General features: G+C 43.4%; 1 protein-coding gene across 1 annotated transcript in view; it reads left to right on the plus strand.

The window, feature by feature from the left end:
* kirrel3b (kirre like nephrin family adhesion molecule 3b) overlaps positions 1-25,727 on the plus strand; it is a 225,181-nt gene that overhangs the window by 135,242 nt on the left and 64,212 nt on the right. The window contains exons 2-3 of the mRNA XM_036537269.1: positions 13,754-13,903; positions 21,772-21,921. Of these exons, the coding sequence (XP_036393162.1) occupies positions 13,754-13,903; positions 21,772-21,921 (300 nt within the window). The remainder of the gene's footprint in view (positions 1-13,753; positions 13,904-21,771; positions 21,922-25,727) is intronic.

A 25,727-nucleotide genomic window follows, 5' to 3' on the forward strand; every position in this document is an offset into this window, starting at 1 on the left:
TTTAAATTAAACCTATTGACCTCCGCAATCTTCAACAAGATGAATCAGATTGCTTTAGGTCACCTTTGGGAATGCTTACATGCTAACAGCTTTTTGTGCAGCTTGGTATTGTCTGCCTGTTCTCCTGAGCACATGTGACTGCAATCCCAGTTCCTGTCAAGACTTTGTTTGTATATAGAAAGGCTCCTTTATGCCCCTTTAAGTTTCAAGTTTCTTTTAACCTTAAAGTTGGGTACTCCAGAGAATGGTTTGCCACCAGACTTTTAGGAAAGTATTTAAATCTTAAAGGGATTTTCTTCTTTCAAGCAGACCTGAGTGAATCTGGATTTTTTTTTTTTTTTGGGGGGGGGGGGGGGGGGGTGAGGGGGATACTTTTTCCAAGAAGTAAAAAGGAACAGAGAAGAATACTCCTTTGTTGGGTATTTGTACAACAGTCAAGTGGAGCTCAGCTGAGAAAGAATTAGCAAACTGGATCAATGTGTGGGAAGATAAGATGGCAAAATGAGCACAGGATGAACATTTACAGCCAGATCTATAGGCAGAGAAATGGAAACCAAACATTGATTTGATGATTGAGCCATTCCAGCAAGGGAGCTTCAATTATCCAGCAATGGGCTTAGTCAATATTGCAAAGTCCACATTGCTTCTGTATGTGTTTATTTTGATCCATCTAGCGTGGATTACCACAACGTCTGGTGTTCTGTACCATCTGTGCCAAATTTCTTGGAAATGTTCTTGAATGGGTACATTTTGAAGTTAGCACTGTGCTAAGGTCATGTTTGCATCAGTTTCAGCCTGGTCGCATGGGATATACCTACCTCTGAACACTTTTTTGCAGAGCCACGAATACGTACTCTCAGGTACACTTTGTTGCAGTTTTGAAACAAATGACCACTGGGGGGTGCTAAAGAGAAGCTTAGACTTTAATGTAACATTACAATCACTTTGCCGTTGAAATGGACTGTAGCTGACTTTATGATGTTTTTTTTTAAAAGCTACATTGTCTTGAAGCTGTCAATTGTCAGAGTTATTTTAATGATAAATGTAGAATCATTTGGGAGCACTCATGATGCCTGTCAGTCTGTGAGTGGACAAAGCAGCTAATGCCACCTCTAACATAGCATCAGGTACGTATAGTTGTGGCTATTCTCATATAGTTTGGTGGATAAAGCAGATTGTGTAGGCCTAATTGCTGGCTCCCAAGCAGAGGTTCCCATAACCTTTTGGCTCGAGATTCGGGGAACGGGAGGAACAGCCTACTGATTCGTTCGCCCTGAACTAGCTAGCTACCTTCAGTTATGTATCCTATAGTACTAAATCACCAGTTCTTTCAGTCCGCTTGCTGTCTAACTGACTAAATAAAAGTCTGTGATTTGCTGTTGGTTGTCGCTTGCTACAAAGCTCAGGTTGTCGTAGCCTTTGTGAGGACAACGAGATGATTGCTGGCGGGTCTGCCATCGTAACATACCCGAGGTGTCAGCTGAGCTGGTACATAGATTCAGGTACATTATGTAGCTAGGTGGCTAATGAGCTGTCAGCTTCTGTGTTAGCTAGCTAGATTTGTATTTTTGGTGTACTTTAATTTACATACCCAGTAGTACATAGCTATGTATCACAAGAATGCTATTCCCTCTCTTAGTTCGCTTGCTAGCTAGCTAGACAATAGTGATGGTACGTTCGTGACCGATCCAAGTCTTTTGAACAGCTCTTTGGTACAAACTAAGGGGTCTGAGTCATACTTGAGAGCCGTTCATTTCATCATTGCGCCCAAATTTGCCCACGTGTGGTTATGGAGCAGGAATTGTAACTAAAGGGTTGCTGGTTCGATCCCTGCTTAGAGAGAGAGAGAGAGAGATAGGTAGATAGATACACAATGACATTAAATACACAATGACATTAAGTCTGGTACGAGTATTAATATTATGTGATTATTTTGCAGAGAAATCTAGTAACCCTCACCCCCTAAAAGAACGATGAGCTTGGAAAGGAACGGAGCCATAAGATCCAGCTCCCTTCAAAGAGCCGTTATTCCCATCACTACTAGATAAATAGAGCATTCGGTGTGTTTCTGTTGGTTGTCACGATGTGCAGGCTACAAAGCTCAAGTTGTCGTGGCCTTTGTGCGGGAAAGAAAATGGCTAGCTAGCTGATCGGTCTGCATTCACTGTCATCACAGCCTATACCAGATGTGTAAACTGAGCTAATATACTAGTGATAACTGGCTAGTGAACTGGATAGGAAACTAGCCAATGTTATATATTTGCAAAAACACATTTAACAAATCACCAATTATGAGCGCATCCATATGTGCAAACAAATGCAAAATATATTGCATTGCTTTCTATGTATTTTTACTAGGGGAGTAATGATTCACCGATACGAAAAGGTGAATCTGTCATCATGAGCAATTAGGCATGTTGAGCGCTTCCATGTGATTCCATTACATTTATCATAGTAATAATAATAAAAAAAACATGACGTCTATTTCACAGAGCTTCTCTTTAACACCCCCAGTGGACATTTGTTTTTCAAAACTGTGGCAAAATGTACCCGAGAGTATGTATTTGTGACTCTGAAAACACGTGTTCAGAGGTATGTATATCCCATGAGACTAGGTAGATCAGTTTACAATGGGAGGCATAGGAAAGTGACCCCAGGCGTGCAGGGCTACTAACATGATTTAAGTCTCTAATTTGATGGTGAGTGTATTCCTTAGTGGTTGATGTTGAAGAGTGTCAGAACTCAGGCAGGTACTCAAGTGCAGACAGGGAAGACTGGCACTCAAAGGGTTTATTAAATCCAAAGCGAAATCCAAAAACGCGGTCGAAACAGGTATGGTCCAAAACCAGAAAAACACAGCTATCAAAACCAAAAGCAGATCCAAGAAAACAAAGCCGAGGGAAACAGGCAAGGCAACAGAACCGGCTGGCAGAAACAGAACAAACAGCAAGTAGCATAACAGAGACGAACTGGCAACAAGACAAGAAACAAGCAGGGAAGATATAGGGCTAGACTGATGAGGAGATGGGATGCAGGTGTGCGGGGAGGCAGGTGGAGACGATCAGGTAATCAGATGGGCGGCGACAGGGTGGAGAGCAGGGCAGAGCTGGAACACAGGGAAACAGTAAACAAGAGCACATGGACAGGGAAAACAAAAAAAAAAAAAACGGCTAGGATGCCATAGTCCTAAAAAAGAGTCAAGCACATAGGACTACAGTGCTGGCCAAAAGTATTGGCACCCCTGCAATTCTGTCAGATAATGCTCAATTTCTCCCAGAAAATGATTGCAATTACAAATGTTTTGGTAGTAATATCTTCATTTATTTTGCTTGCAATGAAAAAACACAAAAGACAATGAAAAAAAAATTAAATCAATTATCATTTTACACAAAACTCCAAAAATGGACCGGACAAAAGTATTGGCACCCTCAGCCTAATACTTGGTAGCACAACCTTTGGACAAAATAACTGCGAACAACCGCTTCCGGTATCCATCAATGAGTTTCTTACAATGCTCTGCTGGAATTTTAGACCATTCTTCTTTGGCAAACTGCTCCAGCTCCCTGAGATTTGAAGGGTGCCTTCTCCAAACTGCCATTTTCAGATCTCTCCACAAGTGTTCTATGGGATTCAGGTCTGGACTCATTGCTGGCCACTTTAGAAGTCTCCAGTGCTTTCCCTCAAACCATTTTCTAGTGCTTTTTGAAGTGTGCTTTGGGTCATTGTCCTGCTGGAAGACCCATGACCTCTGAGGGAGACCCAGCTTTCTCACACTGGGCCCTACATTACGCTGCAAAATTTGTTGGTAGTCTTCAGACTTCATAATGCCATGCACACGGTCAAGCAGTCCAGTGCCAGAGGCAGCAAAGCAACCCCAAAACATCAGGGAACCTCCGCCATGTTTGACTGTGGGGACCGTGTTCTTTTCTTTGAAGGCCTCGTTTTTTTTCCTGTAAACTCTATGTTGATGCCTTTTCCCAAAAAGCTCTACTTTTGTCTCATCTGACCAGAGAACATTCTTCCAAAATGTTTTTGGCTTTCTCAGGTAAGTTTTAGCAAACTCCAGCCTGGCTTTTTTATGTCTCTGGGTCAGAAGTGGAGTCTTCCTGGGTATCCTACCATAGAGTCCCTTTTCATTCAGACACCGACGGATAGTACGGGTTGACACTGTTGTACCCTCGGACTGCAGGACAGCTTGAACTTGTCTGGATGTTAGTCGAGGTTCTTTATCCACCATCCGCACAATCTTTCGTTGAAATCTCTCGTCAATTTTTCTTTTCCGTCCACATCTAGGGAGGTTAGCCACAGTGCCATGGGCTTTAAACCTATTGATGACACTGCGCACGGTAGACACAGGAACATTCAGGTCTTTGGAGATGGACTTATAGCCTTGAGATTGCCCATGCTTCCTCACAATTTTGCTTCTCAAGTCCTCAGACAGTTCTTTGGTCTTCTTTCTTTTCTCCATACTCAATGTGGTACACACAAGGACACAGGACAGAGGTTGAGTCAACTTTAATCCATTTTAACTGGCTGCAAGTGTGATTTAGTGATTGCCACCACCTGTTATGTGTCACAGGTAAGTAACAGGTGCTGTTAATTACACAAATTAGAGAAGCATCACATGATTTTTCAAAGGGTGCCAATACTTTTGTCCGGCCCATTTTTGGAGTTTTGTGTAAATTGATACTTGATTTGACTTTTTTTTCTTTCTCTTTTGTGTTTTTTTATTGCAAGCAAAATAAATGAAGATATTACTACCAAAACATTTGTAATTGCAATCATTTTCTGGGAGAAATTGAGCATTATCTGACAGAATTGCAGGGGTGCCAATACTTTTGGCCAGCACTGTAGATGTTAAAATCCCTGAGTAATCAGCAGTCTTGAGGTGTTGAGTGGGGGATCAGGGGTAAAATTGTCATTGGCGTCATTAAATGGGCACCCTCTTTCCTTGCTATTTCATTGATGGGCCCATGACATCTCCACAGGGCTCAACAGAGAACCTTGCAGCCACAGGTCACCGCCCTCTGCTTTTACCCCTTTTGCTGTTGGTCAGCGTGCAGCAAAGATGTTGTCTTTTCTTTGTAGCCATAGCCAGTTGCTGCTTCTCTCTGCAGCTTTGGATAGGTGTCTGATGGCCTGCCATGGGTGCGTCTTGGCCTGGTGGTGGAAATAGCCACAAACCCCCTGCAGCCCACTTCAACTGGGAACACGTGCATTTTCCAGCCCTTTTGTCTTGCCTCCTCTGAAAGGTCTTCGTACTTGAGCTTCTTGCGTTTATACGCTTCCTCAACTGCATCCTCCCACGGCACAGTCAGTTCAACAATATATAGGAGCCTGCAAGAGCTAGACTACAGGATCAGGTCTGGTCTGAGCTTGGTGGAGAGGATCTCTGATGGGAAAATGAGGACTTACTTGTGTCTCCAAGTGAAGCGCCCTTGTGTGAGGCTGGTTGGACACGCAGTCAAGATGTGCTTAAGTGTTGCTGGTGTTTTGCAAAGGGGGGATAATGGATCTTCTCCTATCCACAGGTTGAGATTCTTGGGAGTGGGGAGAACATCATAGCTCTAATGATGAAACTCACTCTGTTCCCTATCTCCCAGATATCTGAGTTTCTGGTGTTCCAGACTCTCCCATCTTGTCCATTAGCCTTGTCTGGCCTGTGAAACAGGCCTGTGCACAGCATGCTGCCTCCTCTTGCTGCCTCACCTCTTCCACCACCAGCGTTCTTCTCAGTTCAGGTGTTCCTTTATGCCATGAAGGTGTTGTTCTGTCAAGTCCAAAGCCAGTTGTTCCTTACTGCTCGAGCCCTATGATGTCTCTATGTCTGAGAGCAGATTTTACACTCTCTACAGCCTCAGATGGAGTCCCCCCTGATGATAAACAGGGTGCCACTGCTATTGATACTGCATCAGTGGATTCAGTTCGTGTCATTACTAATCTTGCCTTGGTACATTTGAATTCCTCTACTAGGCTTTAAATGGGCAGCACCAGAGTGGTCTTCCCATACAAGCTAATACTACTGATTCAGCGTGGGGGTCCAAGCCATTTCTTCACATACCGACTGACTGTCCTACTATCAGGTCCAGCTCAGCCTATCGGTGTGCTGGGTGGTGAATGGGATCTGGAAGATAGCACTTTGTACTCTACAGTCCAGCGGCAGCAAAGAGACGGTAGGGGGCACACTGATCCATGTGTCAGCCCCAATCAGGTCACAATTCCATCACCTACAGGAAAAACATCAGCAATGTCACTCATGTATTGTGTCTCACTTGACAAACCGATGGAAATCCCAGACATAGGAAAGATATTTCCTGATGATGCTGCATGCTCGTAAGACAGTCACCGTGTCAGTGGTTGATAAACTCTAGAGGAAGCATGGACTGGATGGTTGTTCTACCAACCTTCAAAACTGCAGGAAGCCATTGACATTGCAAAAATGGCACATGTGCAGAGAGTAGCTGCCTATCTATGGGTGTCCCTCAAGGGTGTGTACTCGGCCCCCTCCTCTTCTTCCTTTACACAATCGCTTGGCTCTGACATCTCCTCCCACGGTTTTTCATATCATTTCTATGCCAACGACACACAACTCTTCCTGGTATTTCCGCCGTCTGACACAGGTTTCTGCATGCATATCAGCTTGCCTGAAACTTGTCTATAATTTCCATAAACGTAGTCAAATTACTCCCCTCCTCATCTTACTTCACTGGCTTCTTGTTATCACTCACATCAAGTTCAAAACCTTGGTGCTGGCATACAAGACAGTGAATGAGACAGCCCCCTCATACTTACAACCCCTCTTGAAACCCTATGTTCCCTCAAGATCGCTGTGCTCTGCTTCCACAGAGTGACTGTCCCAAATCAATGAGGTCGCTCCTCCCAGATACGACCCCTCTCTGTACTGGTCTCTCAGTGGTGGAATGAACTCAACACGGGGGTTAGGACAGTCAAATCACTGGCCATCTTCCAACATAGACTGAAGACCCACCTCTTCAGACAGCATGTTGGTTCCACTTCTATCCCCACCCTCTAACACCTTCCACTGCTTGCATTTGATGCCAATTTTATGTGTTGTATTACCATGTATTATAATTTGAGTTCTATGGACAGTTGAATAGTAGTATACTTAGCTTTTGTCAGAGTGCACAAGTTAACTTGTGTTAGGGCTTTAATAATGTTATGCTCACGCTCACTGGTCTGGGAGTGTTGTGAGCCTGGTCTGACACTGTTGCTCATTTAAATTGAATTCTTACACTTATGTTCTATTGTGATGGAAGTTGCTCTGGATAAGAGTGTCTGCTAAATGCATGTAATGTAACGTAATGTAATGTAATTTGGATATCAGGAGCATTACAAATACCTGGGTATTACAAATACCGGGGTGTCCACATTGGCAACAATCTTGACTGGACTAAGAACACTGCTGCTCTGCACAGGAAGGGTCAGAGCCGCTTGTATTTTCTCAGGAGGCTCAGATCCTTCAATGTGTGCAGAACCATGCTACAGATGTTTTACCACCCGGTGGTGGCCAGTGTGATCTTTTACCCTGTAGTGTGCTAGGGTAGCAGGGTAGCCACACTGAACTCGTAGTTCCCCCCTGACAGCTGAACCAGTGAAAAATAGACAGTACATGCTACCCTAGCTGTTCACCAATATGTCCAATATGTATATGTATATGTTCATATCAGCATCTTCCTATGCAATATGTATACGCCCATCAACATCTATCTGGTGCAATATAAATACAGAAACATAATACTGTGCAATATGCGAGGCAATATTAGCAAATGCTTTATGGTTGTGCAATACTCATATACAACTAATGGTTGCGCAATAGCCTTGCTACTTGAATATTTCATTCTGTATTTACTGTCATTACACTGTGTCTTATTTATATATTATTTTACCCTCTATTTATTGCATTGCTTGCCTACTCTATCATATTCTTTTCTGTTTTATTTTTATTTTGTATCTTCATTGCTGCATTGTTTTTGATACTGTAAGTGAACAATTTCTGGCACAATAATTTCCTTCAAGATTCAAGTTTTATCTTATCTTATATGACAAGGGATGGGAGGAGGTGGGTTTGGGGGCTGAAGCAAGGGCTATGTTCAATGTCAATCTTGGCTCTCCTTTAAGGAAAAAGCTTAATGTTGAGTGATTGCTTCATAAAGCATGTTTGATTTAGATTTAAATGTCACAGACACTGTCTCAACAGCGTATACTGTTTACTTACTTTGCACATTACACCGAACGAAGCTTGTTTTCATTGGCACGTATTTGTCAGTCCTTCCACGTGATGTCCTGCTTGTGTCGTTTTTTGTCTTCCGGTCTGTCAGTGTGGGTGTGTCATTTGTTTTGTTTTTTTGCGTGCATGTGCTTTTGTTTTTGTTTTCAGCCATCGCCCCACCTCCTGTCCCGCCTATCTGCCCTGCTGCCACACCAACCACCTGAAGCCCATCCTGCACACCTGGTCCCTGTTGTCTCATCATCAGTCTGTGTATTTATACCCCTCTCTCTGCTTTGTTTCTTTGCCAGTTCGTCACAGTGTTTCAGTCTGTTTGGTTCCCACCTGTTTGTTGTTTGCTTGCTCTGGTTTTTTTTTTTACTCTCTGCCTGTTTCGTTGGATTTTGGCCCTTGCCTTGTGTTTTGGATTTTCTCTTCGTAGATTCTCTGGTTTTTGATTTGGACTGTTCTGTTACTACGATTTTGGATATCCTTCAATAAACGCCTGGTTTGTCAACCCGGTCCCAGTCTGTGGCTGGGTCCTTCTACCTGAAAGCCTGACAGTATTGCAGTTCCACCAATGGTGTTCATAAGACCAAAGTTTTCCATCACTAGTACTGTAATGATATTGGCTATGACTTACTCTATGAATATGAATGGCTGAATATGAATATATGAATATTGGCTATGAATTACTTTTTATTACTATAAGCTATTATTATTACAATTAGCTATTATTATTAGCTATTACTATTACTATTCTTACACTATTGAAGTTGTTAATATTACAGCTAGTACGTGGCAGCAGTGTAGCATAGTGGTTAAGGAGCAGGACTCGTAACCGAAAGGTTGCCGGTTCGATCTCTGCTGGGACACTGCTGCTGTACCCTTGGGCAAGGTACTTAACCCACAATTGCCTCAGTAAATATCCAGCTGTATAAATGGATAACATTGTAAAGAACTGTAACCTATGTAAGTCGCTTTGGCTAAAAGTGTCTGCTAAATGAATAAATGTAAATGTACTTTACCGGTTGTGTTAAACTGTTGAACTCCTGTTTGTATTTTATGACTTTTTTAAATGGGCAGACACCCTGGCCCAGGGTAGTAGTAGCAGTTGTAGTCATCACCAGGCACTATATGCACTATGAGCCCCCGTGTTTTACTTCCAACTGAATATATGTATATAAAATGGTTTCTGAGGCCAGCCAGCCTCTGAGTCAGTATGTAATCAGCTGCCACCCACCTGCTTGTTCATGGCTGCTCAGCCAGAGGTGGAGTGCTGGTTGCCATTATTGTTATCAATCCACGAGGGCTTGTGGGTGCAGTTTCTTTCCTGCCTTCCTTCCCTGACTTCTTGATCATCCACCATTATCAACCCCCTGTTCAGGAAAGAGAGGAGTAATATGTGTTTTTCTCCCATCTTTTTATTGCAAACAAAATGTATACCTCCTGTCTCTCATCTCCCCAACCCCACCTCCACCAGTCCTGTCCCAACCCCAGCCTTTGTCAAAACATGCATCCCCCGCTAAACACACACACACACACACACACACACACACACACAACCACACCACCCCTCTACAGTCCCTGCTCTCTCTGACCTACATATGCATCTTGCCGTCTGAGGTAAAAAGAAATCAAATTATACCCTGCTTTGCTGGTCAAGTGGCCATGTCAGGTGGTGTGTGTGGCCCGATTCTCTCAAAAGGACACATGCCTACCCGTCTGGTCCCCCAGCAACAGCCACTCAATCGCCACTGCCCCACTTACCCACCAACCTGTGAAGCATAAGACCACAGGAGAATGAGTGGCAAGCGCACAGCCCCACACTCCTCTGTCCATTGTGTGTAAATAATTAATTAATAATTAAACCCGTCTGCATAATGTCCCTTCGACTCAACTAGAACATTATTATAACTGGGGGAAGGATAAGGGTGCAGGTTTTGTTGCTGTTGTTTGTTTGATCTGTCCTTGAGTGTGCAAGAAAGGGGTCATTTGGAGATGCTGTCTTGGGGGGAGACACAACCTCTTTGAGACGGTACTCATGATGAACCTGGCAGAATAGCTGGCAAGGCCTGGGATGGAGGGCTGGAGCCCAGCTTGAAGGGGAAGCACAGAAAGAACAGCACCTTTTGTTGCTTTTTTTTCCCTGCTGACCTCCACATTGCTTTTGACTCCATATGCCACTCATGTCCTGCCCGTGTCCAGTTTACTCTCCTCCCCTGGCTTAGACAAAGCCTGTTTTCCTGAGGGAGCTCATGGCAGCAAGGAACACAGTTTGAATAACACAACAGAGAGAGAACTGAAAGGTGTCAAGAGGGAAACTTTTCAATGATCAGAAGGCTTGTGTGAGGCAGGGTGCAGGGTGGTTTTAGAGGGGGTCTGAGGCAGGAGTGGCAGTGGTGGTTGTGGGGTTGGATGCAGAAGACAGGACTCCAGGCTGAGGGGACCTACATTAATATTCACAAACAGTATAATGTTTTATGTTCTTTTTTCTACAATTTTGGTTTTCTAATTAGCTGATAACGATGATCAAAATAATCATTCAAGGCTACATAGTTATAATTACAGGAGATAAGGAGAACTGCTACCAAGGGGACAGTGGCGACCTTTGAGAAAATGATCATAATCTGTCTAATTTGTTACTATGACAGCGTGGGTCTGACAGGGCAGGGAATTTGAACAGGTGACTGGAGGTAGTATGGTGGAGGGGGTGAATAAAGCTACCAGTGTGGAAATGACTAAAGCAATCATTAAAGCAGTTAAAGCACCAAGTGGAGGGATTGATAACGATAAATCTACCTGCAGGGAAAACAAGTCTCCTGCAATGTGCTGCTCTCTCACATGCCAAGAGAACCGTCTGACAGGGGCTGCACATGCAGATAAGACAAAAGTCTGTGGCTGGGAATTTTAACAAGGTTGTCTAAAATAGTAATGGCTGGCACAATGGAAGCAGAGATGAATAGCCTAATATGTTTTTAAGAATTCTGCATCCATATTTCAGAGTCTTGATTTAATAACAAATCTGTACGGAGGATGTGGGCTCCGTTACAGAAATCCATGTAAAATCAATTGGCAGACCCCTTTTAACAAGCCATCCATCAGCTTTCCCCAGATTCAGGGCAGAGGAAGGACTGATGTGTTTACTAATGTAATACTTCAATACAGGGGAGAATGCTGTGGACTGTAATTGTCAGTACTTCAGCTTGAGATGTCTTGCTTGTGTTTCTCTGTTTTCCTGTCTGTCAGTGTGGGTGTGTCTTTGTTTTTGTTTTTGCGTGCATGTGCTTTTGTTTTTGTTACAGCCCCATGTGCTCTGTCATCTCACTTCCTGCCCTTCTGCCACACCCACCACCTGAAGCCTGTCCTGCTCACCTGTTCCCTGTTAAGTCGTTATTAGTCTGTGTATAAATACCCCTCTGTTTTCTTTGTTCTCTGCCAGTTTGTCTCCGTGTGTTAGTCTGTTTTGTTCCTGCCTGTTGTAAGCTGATATCTGTATGCTTAACTTTTGCTTTGCCCCTTGGATTACTCCTCCTGCCTGCTGATTTGCAACAATTCTCTGCCTGGTTAGTTTGACTACTCTGCCTGTTTGGATGCTGATTTTTGTTTGTGCAGAAATGCATTTCCTCTGTTCCTGTTTACCTGTTTGATCTCCTGTGAATGACCTCTGCCTGTATTTCTGGATATTCTGTCTGTTTTTGTGGATCTTCTGGTGTTGATATGGACTGTTGGACTACTGTTTTATGGCTTGTGCTGTCTCATAAAATACCCAAGTTTGGCATTCTGGTCTGTGCCTGGATCCTTCCACATGAAAGCCTGACAGTAATACTGTAATCTGTCACTGTGGGGAGTTTTTTTCCTGCATTTGCAGAGACAGTAAGGAGATGCTGGAACATGTTCCTTTTATGAGTAATTACACATTGGTAATTGCCTACAGAAAAATGAGGGCGCAAAACCATGGTTAAGAATTGTAATAAAGCGAGTAATTGAGTAAAGTGAACATGCATTGAATATGGTAACATGGTGCACACTATTAAAGTTGTCCATTTGATTTTCCATTGTTTATTACTTGTATTTTATCCTTGAATTTGAAAATATTCTCTTTGTGAATGTACATTTACCATGAGGTAAAATCTTCAGCTGTAGGGGCTTTTAGATGAATGAGAAGACCGGTCTTGCAAAGGTGAGGTTTATTTGACAGGAGCCAAAGTTATGCACACAAACAGCGCCCAAACTAACACTGCCTAGGCTCTGATGAGCACTCATGGAAATACCCAGGTGTGATTAGGCCACATTTCAACAGCTGTTTGTTTCGATAGACCGGCAGAGACAGTGGAATTTAAGCATTGATGTGTTCATCCTTTTGTAGACAGTTCCTGTGGACCATTTGGTGTGATTCTACATTGACTTGGTGATGACACTGTGCACAACCGGGTGTGGACTAGACATATCGTCTAGCCCTGATTACATTTGACAGGATTTTGCACGATTATATAAATGAGTAATATAGTGTAGATCCTAACATTGGTCTCATCTCGTTTATCTCTGTCCGTTCCCAAAACGGAACTTAATAGGGCAGTTCAAGTCCAAAACCATTTGATCAACATCTATGAATGAACATTGTGGTACTATTGTGTTTCTCAACAAAAAAGGCAAAAGCAGTGAGGCTTTCAACTTGCTACTGAGAATCCATTGAACTACTTTGTGCTTTGAGTCAACTCTGCTGAGAGTGTGTGAGAAACAAAACGTATCTTCCTAAACTGAAAGAAAAGTTAGACCAGAGCTGTTACTGTCTCACCAAAATAGAGGCTCTTGTTCCTGAACATTTCTGGATGTGCATGTCGCTTCAACGTTAAGACACTCCATGTTAAGAGCAAGTCTGTTAGGCCTCCTGGTGACAACAGGATTCTCAAGATTCCAGCATCCAGCGTGACCCATTCAGAAGAGGACTTCAAGGCATATGTGACCCCCCCCCCTCCCTTTTACAAGGAATTTCCATTATACTGGTTGTCTTTTTATGGTCCAGGGCAGGATGAGGGTGGTTGGGGGGTGGTGTTTATGCACCTCTGTGCAGGAGCAAGCTAAGAGCCTTCACCGGTGGTGCTTAGTGTGTCAGCAACTCCCCTTAAAAGCATGGCTGCCACTGCACCTTGCCGGCTGCTTTTCGGGCTGCCCCATTTCAGATGTGCTCCACGGTCATTACAAGCCGCGTCCCACGGTGCCCTTCTCCAACAGAGAAGAGTCTGATCTCAGATTAGCACTGATATCAGGTGGTGGGTCTATCTCCAAGCGTTTGTGAATGAGCTCCACCTTGGGCTCTCACACCATGCTGGCTGACACAGAGAGGGGTGTCACAAAGCCATGGTAGTTTATCCATCTTTGTCTTTCCATAATTTAACAGGCAATGGTGAAAACAGACTGTGTGGTGTTCTGCAATGGAGTGGAATGTGAGTGCTGAGACACCATGCCCCAAGTCTGTCTGTCTTCTCTTTCTTTCACTCACTGTCTTCACCTTCGTCTCTCCAGGGGTGCATGGCATGTTTTCCCAGCAGCCACAGGACTTGGTGGTTGTGGCAGGCCAACCAGTCACCCTGCCTTGCTCCATCCCTGGTTACCATGGCGTTGTGCTGTGGATCAAAGATGGGCTGGCCTTGGGTGTTGGACGGGATCTTTCAGGTAAGCCAACCACAGAAACCCCCACCCTCTCCCCTGCCAATTTTATGCCTTTGTTTCACTTTCTTATTCTAAATTATTCAAATGATCAAATGCCTTCCCCTGCATATTTTGTATTGTTTGACTTGTCTATTATTTTCCCTTTAATGAGCCGACCAGCAAATAGACAAACACAAAGCACCACAGTACTACAATGTGCTTTCATTTAAATTTGATGACAAATTGAAGATATTTAACACGTCCCCTGGAGAGGACACTCAATTCACTGATAGCTGCTTTTCAAAAACTTGAAAGAGTAGTTCATGTCAAATCACTGCTTTCCAAAGAGCAACCCATCCGTAATGCACAAACGTAATGACACTTCCCTGCAAAAGTGCAAAAGTAAGGGCCAAAACTGAACATAAATTGCAAAATAATTCAGCCCATGGTACTTTTAAGTAGTTTTAATGAGGAAATACAATTTGAATTGTAACTCACTCCCTTAATTATAATGTGCCGCTTGTATAATTACTTTAATCGTTTAATTTGGAGTAACACTTGCCGCTGTCGTCTTAGTTGCCTGCAGATCCCTCCGATGGTTGCATCTAATCCATATTCATGCAGCGTGATTAATATCTGTATAAGGCTGTACCTTTTCATCACCCATCCCTATAAATATTTACTGCCTTTTCAACAGGAGGAGGAGAAAGAATCCACATGTATCTAAACATCAGTTTTATTTATTGAAACATCTGTTGCTGTTGACTGTTGATAGCCTAAAAAAAGTTAATATACAGTTAGCAATTTTTCAAAGTTTGGAGTACAACCTGTAGAAGGTTGCTGTCCTGGTGGTCAAAAAAAGATTGAATTAGCCCTTCCACCCCAACCTCCAGTTGATCGTCATGTGGTTTATCTCTGTCTGAGGGAGCATTCATCCCTTTCAACTGGGGTGCACGAGGCCCACAAGGGAGCCATGAAGACATGGCAGCCCCTTTCACAACCCATAACTTTATGCGTGCCCCCCCTTCGCCCTATGACTTTCAGTGGCCTCTCCTGTGTGCTGCCACTGATAGCGCTCCTTAATTAAGGCTCAGAAGACAGTGGCTCTGTTCACACCTGGCATTAACATGCGTCTTCGGTGATCCGATCACAAGTGGACAGCGCTAAGTACAGGTGTGAACGCATCCAAGATGTATTGAGGACGCACTGAGATCCAATTGCTCAGACCACATTCGGAGATGGTCTGGGCTGCATATGGCCACATTCTTTTAGCAGTGTGAACACGAATGTGTCCTTGGCCACACTGAAGAACCACCTACTCAACTGATGTCCTCTGTGTAAGCAGAAGTATGTACTCGTGTGCCAACGGCATTCATACCGGTGTGATTAGCCTATTCTAATTTAATTCTAAATTAGAACACGAGATAGGAAAAATTCTAGCTAATTTTAGCTTTGAGGAAACAGCAATTTAACGCTAAAAAATATAGCAAAAGCTAACTGAAAACTATGACAAGCTTAATAACGCTAATTGAAAACATAACAAACCATGTAACGTAGCCTAACACGCACGCTACATTGCATGAAAAATAAGTTGCCTGCGAAAGGGTTTTAATGTGCGACAACAGGCAATAACTAAAGTTCGCAAGCTACTTCAAATGCTTCCAGTCAAGCCCCAAAAGTGTAATACAATATATAAATGGAAAAATGGTATTATGAATAATACATGAAGTGTTGCAGTTCTACAAATAAATGTTACTAGACTATTGTGGGAGTCAAGATTTATGATATCATGAATATCAAGGGGACATTCTAAAAAGCTTAATGTGGCTTAATGTCCCAAAACAGTGATCAATGATCAACAAATTTGTCTGACATCTCACATGTCATAAACACTATCTCCTATCAAAAAAGCAAAACTGAAATCCAATGAAAGGGGTAACTATCTTACCTTAAGCCGTTTCTTCTCCATTGACCCCCATTATAAAGAAAAAGCTTAACATAGCATTATGGACCAAAACAGCAACGTATCAGGACTACACTTCTCTAACACGTTTCTGATCATGAACACGTTCAAGAACCAATACGACGACCCCATGAGTATAATATAAACGCTGCCGTTTTCATTGAAGTTTTCCCCATAGGAACCCATTAGACACTGCCTTCGTCTGGCCTATAGTTAGCTGCTTAATGTAACGCTTAATGTAAGACAACATCCATACTCATAGGATTTCGATTTTGATTTTTTTAGAGAGAAGAAATTTGGGAGAGAAATTTGGCGATCATTGATCGCTGTTTTGGAACATTAAGCCACGTTAAGCCTTTTCACCTTAAGCGTTTTAGAATGTCCCTTCTTCCATAACCAGTGCGCTTCGGTTTTAGAAAAGTAATTCATAAATTTATTCACAAACCAGAAAACAGCCTTTGATATTAAACTACATTATGAAACATTTTCATTGCAGTGAATAATGTAAGGAACTTTGGAAACATAATATCTTGCTTAGCCTATTTAATTCAACTATACTGGCGAGGTGCCAGACAAATGCGGTCAAGTTCAAAATGTTCTAATCTAGCGTTTCTGCTTTTTCCAACAATAAACAGAATTTAACAAGCTGCAGCTGAGTCAAGGGTATTTAATTTCAGTGATGAACGGAATCTAGCTTGCTAGTCAACTAGGTTTTCATTTACAGATACAACACGCATTATTTCATAGTGACAGTCATAACAAGATTCGTTCAAACAAACCTTTAAATGATGCTTAAACTTACATTTGCAAATGGAAATGATGTACGTGTTAAGAGCAGGGAAGTGAGATCCGATCACAAGTGGTCACTCAAGACGCATGTGGAGATGCATTTTAATGCCAGGTGCGAACATACGTACTTAGAGCTGTCTACTTGTGATCGGATCACCCAAGACGCATGTTAATGCCAGGTGTGAACAGGGCCAGTGTTGCACTGTTAAATTCACTCAACTACCCAGCCCATTCTCATTCTCCTGGGAGGTAGCAACGGCAAGGAAGGTGGGGAGTTGGGGTGCAGGGGTGGGTGGGGGAGAGGAAATGGGGAGAGAGCAGCCACTGCTCTCCCACCCCCACCCCCCCGAGTCCCCGATTTCCCACATGCAAGACTTTACATTTATCTAAATTGTATGTCATCTGCCAGGTATCTGCCCACTTTTGGATGCTGTTTAGGTCTTCCTGTATTACCTTAGTTGATTCTATCTCTGTTGGCTAGAACCCCTAGTTTTTTATCATCTGCAAATTTTACTACTTTACGTCTAATCTCTGCATCCAGATCATTTATGTATATAAGGAATAGCAAAGGCCCCAACACCAATCCCTCCACTTCGTTCAGGACCCTGCGATGATACAATACCTCCCACAATTACAGTCTGCTTTCTATTAGACAACCAACTTCAAACCCACTCAGCGATAGCTCCTGTAATTCCTGCAGATTTCATTTTCACTATGAGCCTCTCATGCGGTACTTTGTCAAATGCCTTTTGAAAGTCCAAATATGTAGGACTGTTATATGTAGGTATGTTAAGCATGACTTCCCTCTGCAAAAACCATGATGGATTCCAGTAATTTACATGTGATACAAATTAAGCTGATGGGCCTATAATTTCCTGGATCAGTCCGGTCACCTTTCTTGTTGATAGGTACAACACTGCCATGTTTCCAGTCATCTGGTGTTTCTCCAGTTTTGAGAGATTGTTTAAAAATAACTGTCAGAGGCTCGTAAACCACTTCCGCTAGTTCCCTGAGAACTCTTGGATTTATTCCATCGGGGCCTGCTGCCTTGTTTGTTTTAAGTTTTTGAAGTTTATCTAATACTTCTGCCTCATTTAAATCAATTTCCCCATTAAGTAACTGAGAATTGAAGGCACCTGAAGGCATATGTGAAAACACTTCACTAGTGAAACTCTCCACAAAGTAACTGTTTAGTGTATCAGCAATAGCTTTATCATAAACCATAACGCCATCCTTATTTTTCATACCTCTTATCTCATCCTTAACTATCCTTTTACGACTGTAGTATTGAAAAAAGCATTTAGAGTTGCTCTTTGCATCTAGTGCAATCTGTGTTTCAAAATGCCTTTTAGCTTCCCTTTTTTCTTAACTTGAGCTTGCATATTACTGCATTCAATCTTATTACTCTCTAAGCTGTCCAAGAGCATGCAGCATGGAGGATGTCCAACATTCCATAGCTCCTGTAACAATGCAAATGCCTTACTTTGAGGACTGGGGTCAAATTGAGGAGGCTCATGCAGGTATAATGCCAGTGCTGTCACATTTTGACAAGGCAAAGTCTGGCTGGACTTTTTGGGAAGCAAGCATGGGAACCCTTTGAGTCCTGGACATTGAGCTAGGGGTACTGTCACTGCAGTTACATTGGTCAGCTAATGTGGTGCCCCGTCAAGACGGGGGGGTAGGGCGGGAGTTTGTCTCTGAGCATGATGAGGATCTATGGGCTCTTGGAGAGTGCTGTCTGCATTGCATGGGCCCCAGAACAGCAAAACTTCACTCAACCTAGTGAACATCTCCATAGAGATGGGAATGCTGAGGGTTGGCAGTGCATGGTTTTAAATGATGCTCCCATGGATCTTAATGTATTCCTAAAGACAATGCGTGTCACTGGTGGAAAAGGATGCAAAATAGTCCCATTAAAGGTCATGGGTCCAACAAAGCTGGAGCAGATCGATCTTTATAGTAGATCAATAACGAAGAAATGGCTGTGGGGGGGGGGGGGGGGTGATTCATGCCACTGTTGTGGAGCACCGCTGCTGTCCTGATAACTCGGCACAGGGGGAGAACATCTCGGTGGCACCTAATTTCCAAGGCGAAGGCGAGACAGAAGGACGGGGGCTGAGCTTCTGCAACTGGGAGACCTGGGGACTAGCAGTGATATAGGGAGAGAGACTGACACATGATGATGCCCCTTAGGTCTGTGTTTATTCTTCATCTGCACAGTTCTGACAAGGTCCGCTGTCCCCCAACTTCCACACAAGAGCTTCACCAAGGCCGTCTTTCCACAAACAGCTTAGATTAAGACAAACCAGACCTGTACAGCTCGTTTGAAGTTTGCTGCGGTGTTCAGGCCTTGCTTCTTGCTTTAAATAAAATAATGCGAACAAAACAAAGGGAAACCGTAAAAGTGCTACAGGCCGGTAGTCATTGAAGCAGGACAACCGTGCCCTGCCTCAATGACTACTGGCCTGTAGCACTCACGTTCATTGTGACAAAGTGCTTTGAGATGCTGGTACTGAGGCACATGAAGGCCCATCTCCCGGACCATCTGGACCCACTACAGTTCGCCTACCACTCCAACCGGACAACTGACAATGCAATCACCACAGCCCTCCACCTCACCCTCTCCCACCTGGACAGGAAGGACAATCATGCCAGAATGCTGTTCATAGACTTTAGTTCAGCATTCAACCCAATCATTCCGCACAGGCTGGTAGGGAAGCTGAGCCTACTGGGCATGAACACCTCTCTCTGTAATTGGATCCTGGACTTCCTGACTGACAGGCCTCAGTCTGTCAGTATAGGGAAGAACACCTCCAGGGTCATCAAGCTGAGCACCGGCGCCCCCCCAGGGCTGTGTGCTTAGCCCACTGTTGTTCACGCTGCGGACACATGACTGTGCTGCCCAGCACAGTTCAAATCACATCATCAAGTTCACAGATGACACGGCAGTGGTGGGGCTCATCAGTAACAACAATGAGTCCGCATACAGAGCAGAGGTCAGTCGGCTGGTGGACTGGTGTCGAGCCAACAATCTGTCTCTTAACGTTGAAAAAACTAAAGAGATGATTGTTGACTTCAGGAAGAGCCGTGCTGTTTACACCCCCTTGGACATCGATGGCTCTGCCGTGGAGACAGTTAACAGCGTCAAGTTCCTGGGATTGCACATAGCGAGGGACCTCACCCAGACACTCAACACCACCACCATAACCAAAAAGGCCCAGCAACATCTCCACTTCCTGAGGAGGCTGAAGAAGGCCAGCCTCCCGCCTCCCATCCTCACCACCTTCTACCAGGGGACCGCAGAGAGCATCTTCTGCAGCTCCTCTGCACCTCTCTACCCATCTCCAGCTCACTATTAAATGCTAACAGATGATTCAGCTAAGCCATTGATTACTCTGACAAAATAAACCACAGGGTCTGAGCATGAAATCAATGGTCATTAATGTTATTTGCTGAGTGCTGTTGCATTTGATCGGCCTTTAATTAAACCTCCCTGGAGCCTGGCCTTTTGTGACCTGGCAGTGACATTCTCTGGGCTATTGTAGGTTTCATGTCACTGTTTGTCCCTCCAAAATAGCAACAATGGACAGTCGTAGGAGCAGAGATCCCACACAATCTGAACCCTTCCACCCTTAAGACTCACTGTTCATTAGACCACCCTGCCATGGCTTTTAAGTCATTCCAAACTACGTTGTTAAGGATTATATGTGTCCTCTCTCCATTAGCCCCCCAAGAAGAGATTAAAAGCAACATGAAACAAGATGAAATGGGGAGAGCTCTGACAGACAGTGACTGTTTCCTCGAGAAATGGGATGAATGGGATCCAGTATAGCAATGGATGCTAATTGGAGTTTTTTTTTTCTTTTCTTACTGCTGTGTTGTCCATTTTTAGAGTCAATTACACTACAGCCACTGTGCCTCATTTCAGTCCATTACAACACTCCAGGTGGATACATGTCTGTTTTTCCACCCTAAGAGTAAAAATAAAAATAAGATACTGGAATCTCTAGAACCGGGACCATATTTATGCATGCAGCAAATCAATACAGTTAAAAGGCAATTACTTGCAATAGTTGCACTTGAGGATAGAAGTATGCATCAAGCCATATATACAAAGTTGAACTGTTGGTTTACACTTAGTTCAACCAATCATAGCATTATTTCAAAGCAGAAAGGAATTTAATCCCTTCTCCAAAGAGCACCATGCCTTGCTGTCAGACTTTTTCAATCAGCACATCAATCACCATTAGCTTTTGAAGAAATAACAATGGATAACAGAAATGCCACGATTGCAACAATATCTCACAGATTCCAGAATTTACAGGCTGGCCACCACAACCCGCAGAACATTAGAATTTAAACATTTCCCATAGTTAGAGAGCACACTGCCTCATAAGTGCTGTCCATTCAAAGCTATTGATGTTGACAGCATAAATTCCTACAATTAAAGGTATTCATTTTTCTGTCTGTTTTGTCACAATACAAATTTCAAAACTGGTTTTCTGAAGTGTTTTAGAGCTAGTGGGATTTACTCAAGCTGTAAAACAATCAGGGCTTTTGAGAACACCCTTCTCTCTCCACTTTATAAAACTATAAATCTCTTAACATTGTCCATATACATAGTGGCAGTAAAAACCTTGTTTGTCCACATGCCAGGAGCACTCCCAGCTCAGAATCATTATTTGCTTTTGCTTTGAGGGTAGTCTCATCTTTTTACCTTAGTGTGAGGCTTCCCATGTGAATGCTCACTGATCAGCTGTGGAAAGAGGAGAACTCCATTAGCTGTTATGTTACCTACAATTTAGAAGACAGAGACTCTTTACATCAGGCAACTGTCTGTCTGGGCAAGGCGTATCACAGAAATGACCTATCACAGTGCTGCCCTGCCCTGACAGAAGCGTTGCTGTGGAGGAGCATTGCATATTAGTGGATGCATGAACCTCAAAAAAATTGAATCAGCAAATTTCTGCAAAATTCATCTGCACAGCTTTCCTACATGGGGTTTGTTCCATCATAGTATGCTATAACCTGTGTACTGTTGTATGATATAATGTATTGTATGATCTGAATGATACATTCTACACTGTGTTTAGAAAGGAAGTGAGACATGGAAGTGACATCATGTGCCCCTGTGTTCCAGGTTACCCACGGTACTCTGTGGTGGGGGACCATAGTTCAGGCGAGCACCATCTCCGAATCCAGAGAGTGGAGCTGACAGATGATGCTGTCTTTGAGTGCCAGGCCATCCAGGCAGCGATGAGATCGCGACCTGCTCGACTGACAGTTCTGGGTGAGTTCCATATCTTCGACAGGACAACTGACATGTGCAGCACCTTTATAACATTATGACCCTGCCCCTGGCTCCATTCCCTTTCAGAAAATAATGCTCTCCTGCAAGAAATGTTGTTGATTTTATTTTGTTTGAAATGGGGGGGGGGGGGGGGGGGGGGGGGTGCAAATGCATAAGGAAGCATAAGCACACACACTCTTTTCTTTCTCATTCTGTGTGTGTGTGTTTGTTTGTGCTTGTGTATGAGTGAGAGAGAATGAAAGAGAGTAAAATGCTGGAACCTCATTTGAAGCCATGCATGTCTGTGTGCATGTCTGTGCATAGTTAAATTTTTACATGTGAGAGAGAAAGAGAGAGGAGGTAGGAGAGACAAAGAAATAAAGAGAAATTGGCCTTTACTATGCTTTATAGTTTTTTTTTAAGAAAAAGCCTTCTTTACGATGCTTTATAGTTGTTATAAATCATTTATTAATACTTCAATTTGTCTGCAAATTATTTTAGAACTGCCAGGTCAAAAAAGACCCTAAAGACAATCTTTGTACTATGGGGGGGGCAGCAAGACTGGTGCTCACAACCCACTGCCAGGGCTCAGGCACGGACTCAGACGCAGACGACAAGTGTTTCAGGTTCCAGGCAGCTTTTATTTGAATCGCTGGGCAAGAACGCAATGGCAGGACAGGCAGGGTCAAAACCAGGCAGGCAGTCCAAAGGTAAACAGGGATCAATAACAGGAACAGGCATGATCAAACCGGTTAGGCAGGTGGATCAGGCAATCAGGGCAAGGCGGCAGGCAGAGATGAAGTAGAGGAACAGGCAAAGTCGGCACAGGGAATTCCAAGCAGAAACCACAGGCAGGAACAAACAGGCACAAAACACTGCAACGAACTGGCAACAAGACAGAGACAAGCAGGGTAGATATAGGGCTGGGGTGATGAGGAGATGGGATGCAGGTGGGCAGGCAGGCAGGTGGCGGTGATCTGGTAATCAGGTGGATGGGGACAGGGCGGAGAGCGGGGCAGGGCTGGAACACAAGGAAAACAGTAAACGAAAGCACATGGACCACATAGACAGATAGGGAGAACACCAAAACAACAGCTAGGGGGCCGAAGTACTAGCTCCATTGATTGCGCTTGCTTGACATTTGAAGAGTTCTTAAACAGACATGTATGCCAGTGCCCCTTTGATTCAGCGCTGCCAATTAGCTCATATTTTTAGGCATTGTGTCGTATCCCTGCCCCCCTTTCTTTTTTTCAAATTCCTCACTTGTGAATGCTCATAGCAGTCCTCACTCTCACTGATGTGATCCAAGATGAAAGGCAACATTAAAGAGATGCAAGTTAATGTTACTTTTTGTAATACATATATAAATATCCCTTTGTAATTGAAGCTTCAAAATTGCCGATTAGGAAATGTTTACATTTACATTTATTCATTTAGCAGATGCTTTCTTCCAAAGCGATGTACAAAAGTGCATATAGTGGGCAAACGGGCACAAGGGCAAGATGTGTACAGGTCATATAATGCAGCAAAGCTGCAGTACAAGGTCAGTGTAGCGAGACAGAACTAATCGGATCTAAGGTTACATATATCTGTTTACTTGGCCACAGGTAAGGTCAGATGTTTCGCCCCCGAGCCCCCCCTCTCCCAACAGGTAAATTATTAAAGTGACACAGAAATTGGAATATCAAGTTTCCTGGTAAGTAGTAGTTTTCAGACTATTGGCTTTTGAAGTCATTGTTCGCAGACCAAAGGAGAGTGGCGTTCCCGGCCTTGGAGACAAAGTGGACTGTGCGCTGATAGCTGTCATGCACCTGCCCCACTTCTGCTGAATGGAACTGGGCCCTGTTTTTCTTATTATTTTCACTCTCCCCAGTGAGTTGATTGATGGCCTCTCCAATACTGCCTGTTGTTATTTTTATCCCCCAAACCAATTGGCTCCCTCCACGCACCTCTCCTTCTTATTTAGTTTCATACGCTCGACCAAGCCTCGACCAAGATGAAGAGTCAGGGCAAGGAAGCAATGGGTGTTCTTTGAAAACTGGAGGTAAAAAAGTGACACTTCTGTTTGATTGGCTGCTGAAGTCCCAGAATACTTTTTTCTCCAAGCTTTGCTGAGCCACAGGACAAAAATTTGTTCCTCTCACTTAGAGATTTGACCGTGCCTTTGAATTTCCATTCCAAGGACGACTCACTTCAAAACTTACAATGAGTTTTTTTTTTAAATTGTTATTATGAGACTTACAGTTAGGTCCATAAGTTTTTGGACAGTGATGCAATTTTCATGATTTTGGCTCTGTCAGGGCTGTCAATCCAAGTAAAGCAGACCATCATGAGGATGAAAAAAACCATAAGAGAGATAGCAGAATCAACAATTTGGTAAATTCTTAAAAAGAAAGAACGCACTGGTGAGCTCAGCAACACCAAAGGGCCTGGATGACCACAGAAGACAACTGTGGTGGATGATCACAAAATTCTTTCCTTGGTGAAGAAAAACCCCTTCTCAACATCTAGCCAAGTCAAGAACACTCTCCAGGAGGTAGGCGTATCATTGTCAAAGTCTACAATCAAGAGAAGACTTCAGGAAAGTAAATACAGAGGGTTTACCACAAGATGCAAACCACTGGTAAGGCTCAAGAATAGGACAGCCAGATTAGACTTTGCCAGAAAGCTTACAAAAAACCTGCCCAATTCTGGAACAATATTCCTTGGACAGATGAAACTAAGATCAACCTGTATCAGAATGATGGGAACAGAAGAGTATAGAGAAGGGAAGGGACGGCTCATGATTCAAAGCATACTATATCATCTGTGAAACATGATGGAAGCAGTGTTAAGGCATAGACATGTATGGCTACCAATGGAACTGGGTCACTAGTGTTTATTAATGATATGACTGCTGACAGAAGCAGCAGGATGAATTCTGAAGTGTATAGGCCTATACTATCTGCTCAGATTCAGTCAAATGCTGCAAAAGCCAACTTGCTTTTTGCCTTTGTCTTCTGAGTCTGGTTTATCCTCTTTAAAACTCACCTCTGCTGAGGTCTTTTTGCTCTGTGTTCATTTCTTGCAATAAATCCAGCTATTCTGCACAGTGCTCAAATATTGCAGCAAAAATGGAACATAATTCTGTATTGATTCATGGATTCAATGATTCCATATACAGTGGTAATTCAGAAACCAACAGATGTCATTGAACAGCAATTGAAACTGAGGGGGCAGTTTCACACGTGAACTAGGTTCAGGAGAAGGTTGCTGTTGCAGTGGTGTGTCGGTCAGAACACAGGGTCAGGTTTCCAGGTCAGAACTTTACTGAGGGGTGTGTGTGTGTGTGTGTGTGTGTGTGTGTGTGTGTGGCCTGCAATAATTGTGGGAAGAAAAATCATTATGCAAAGTGCTGCAAGGCTGGAACTGTAAAGAAAAACGTGCATGCAGTAGATGAGTGACGAAAGGAATTCTTTGTGGATTCAGTGCAAGCTCGATACAGGCACGCAGGTGAACCTTCTATCCTTTGATGAGTATAAGACACGTACTGTGAAGAGTTAACTTTAGCCAGTGAAGACAAAAGTGACTGAATATACTGGAGAGAGTGTTCCAGTCAAAGAGAGCTGCAGGGTGACTTTTGAGCACAAGGGCTAGAGGCTGAAGACACAGCTACTCATCATTGATGCAAAAGTGCAACTAATACTTCGTCTTGAGCCATGTGAAGGGCTTAACCTGGTGAAACGAGTTTTCGTAGTGACTTCACAGACCAACATAAGCTGATGTTTTTGAAGGGCTCAGATGCTTACCTGGAGAGCACAAAATAC

Source organism: Megalops cyprinoides, chromosome 9 (assembly GCF_013368585.1).
Source record: "Megalops cyprinoides isolate fMegCyp1 chromosome 9, fMegCyp1.pri, whole genome shotgun sequence".
In the NCBI taxonomy this organism is placed as follows: Eukaryota; Metazoa; Chordata; class Actinopteri; order Elopiformes; family Megalopidae; genus Megalops; species Megalops cyprinoides.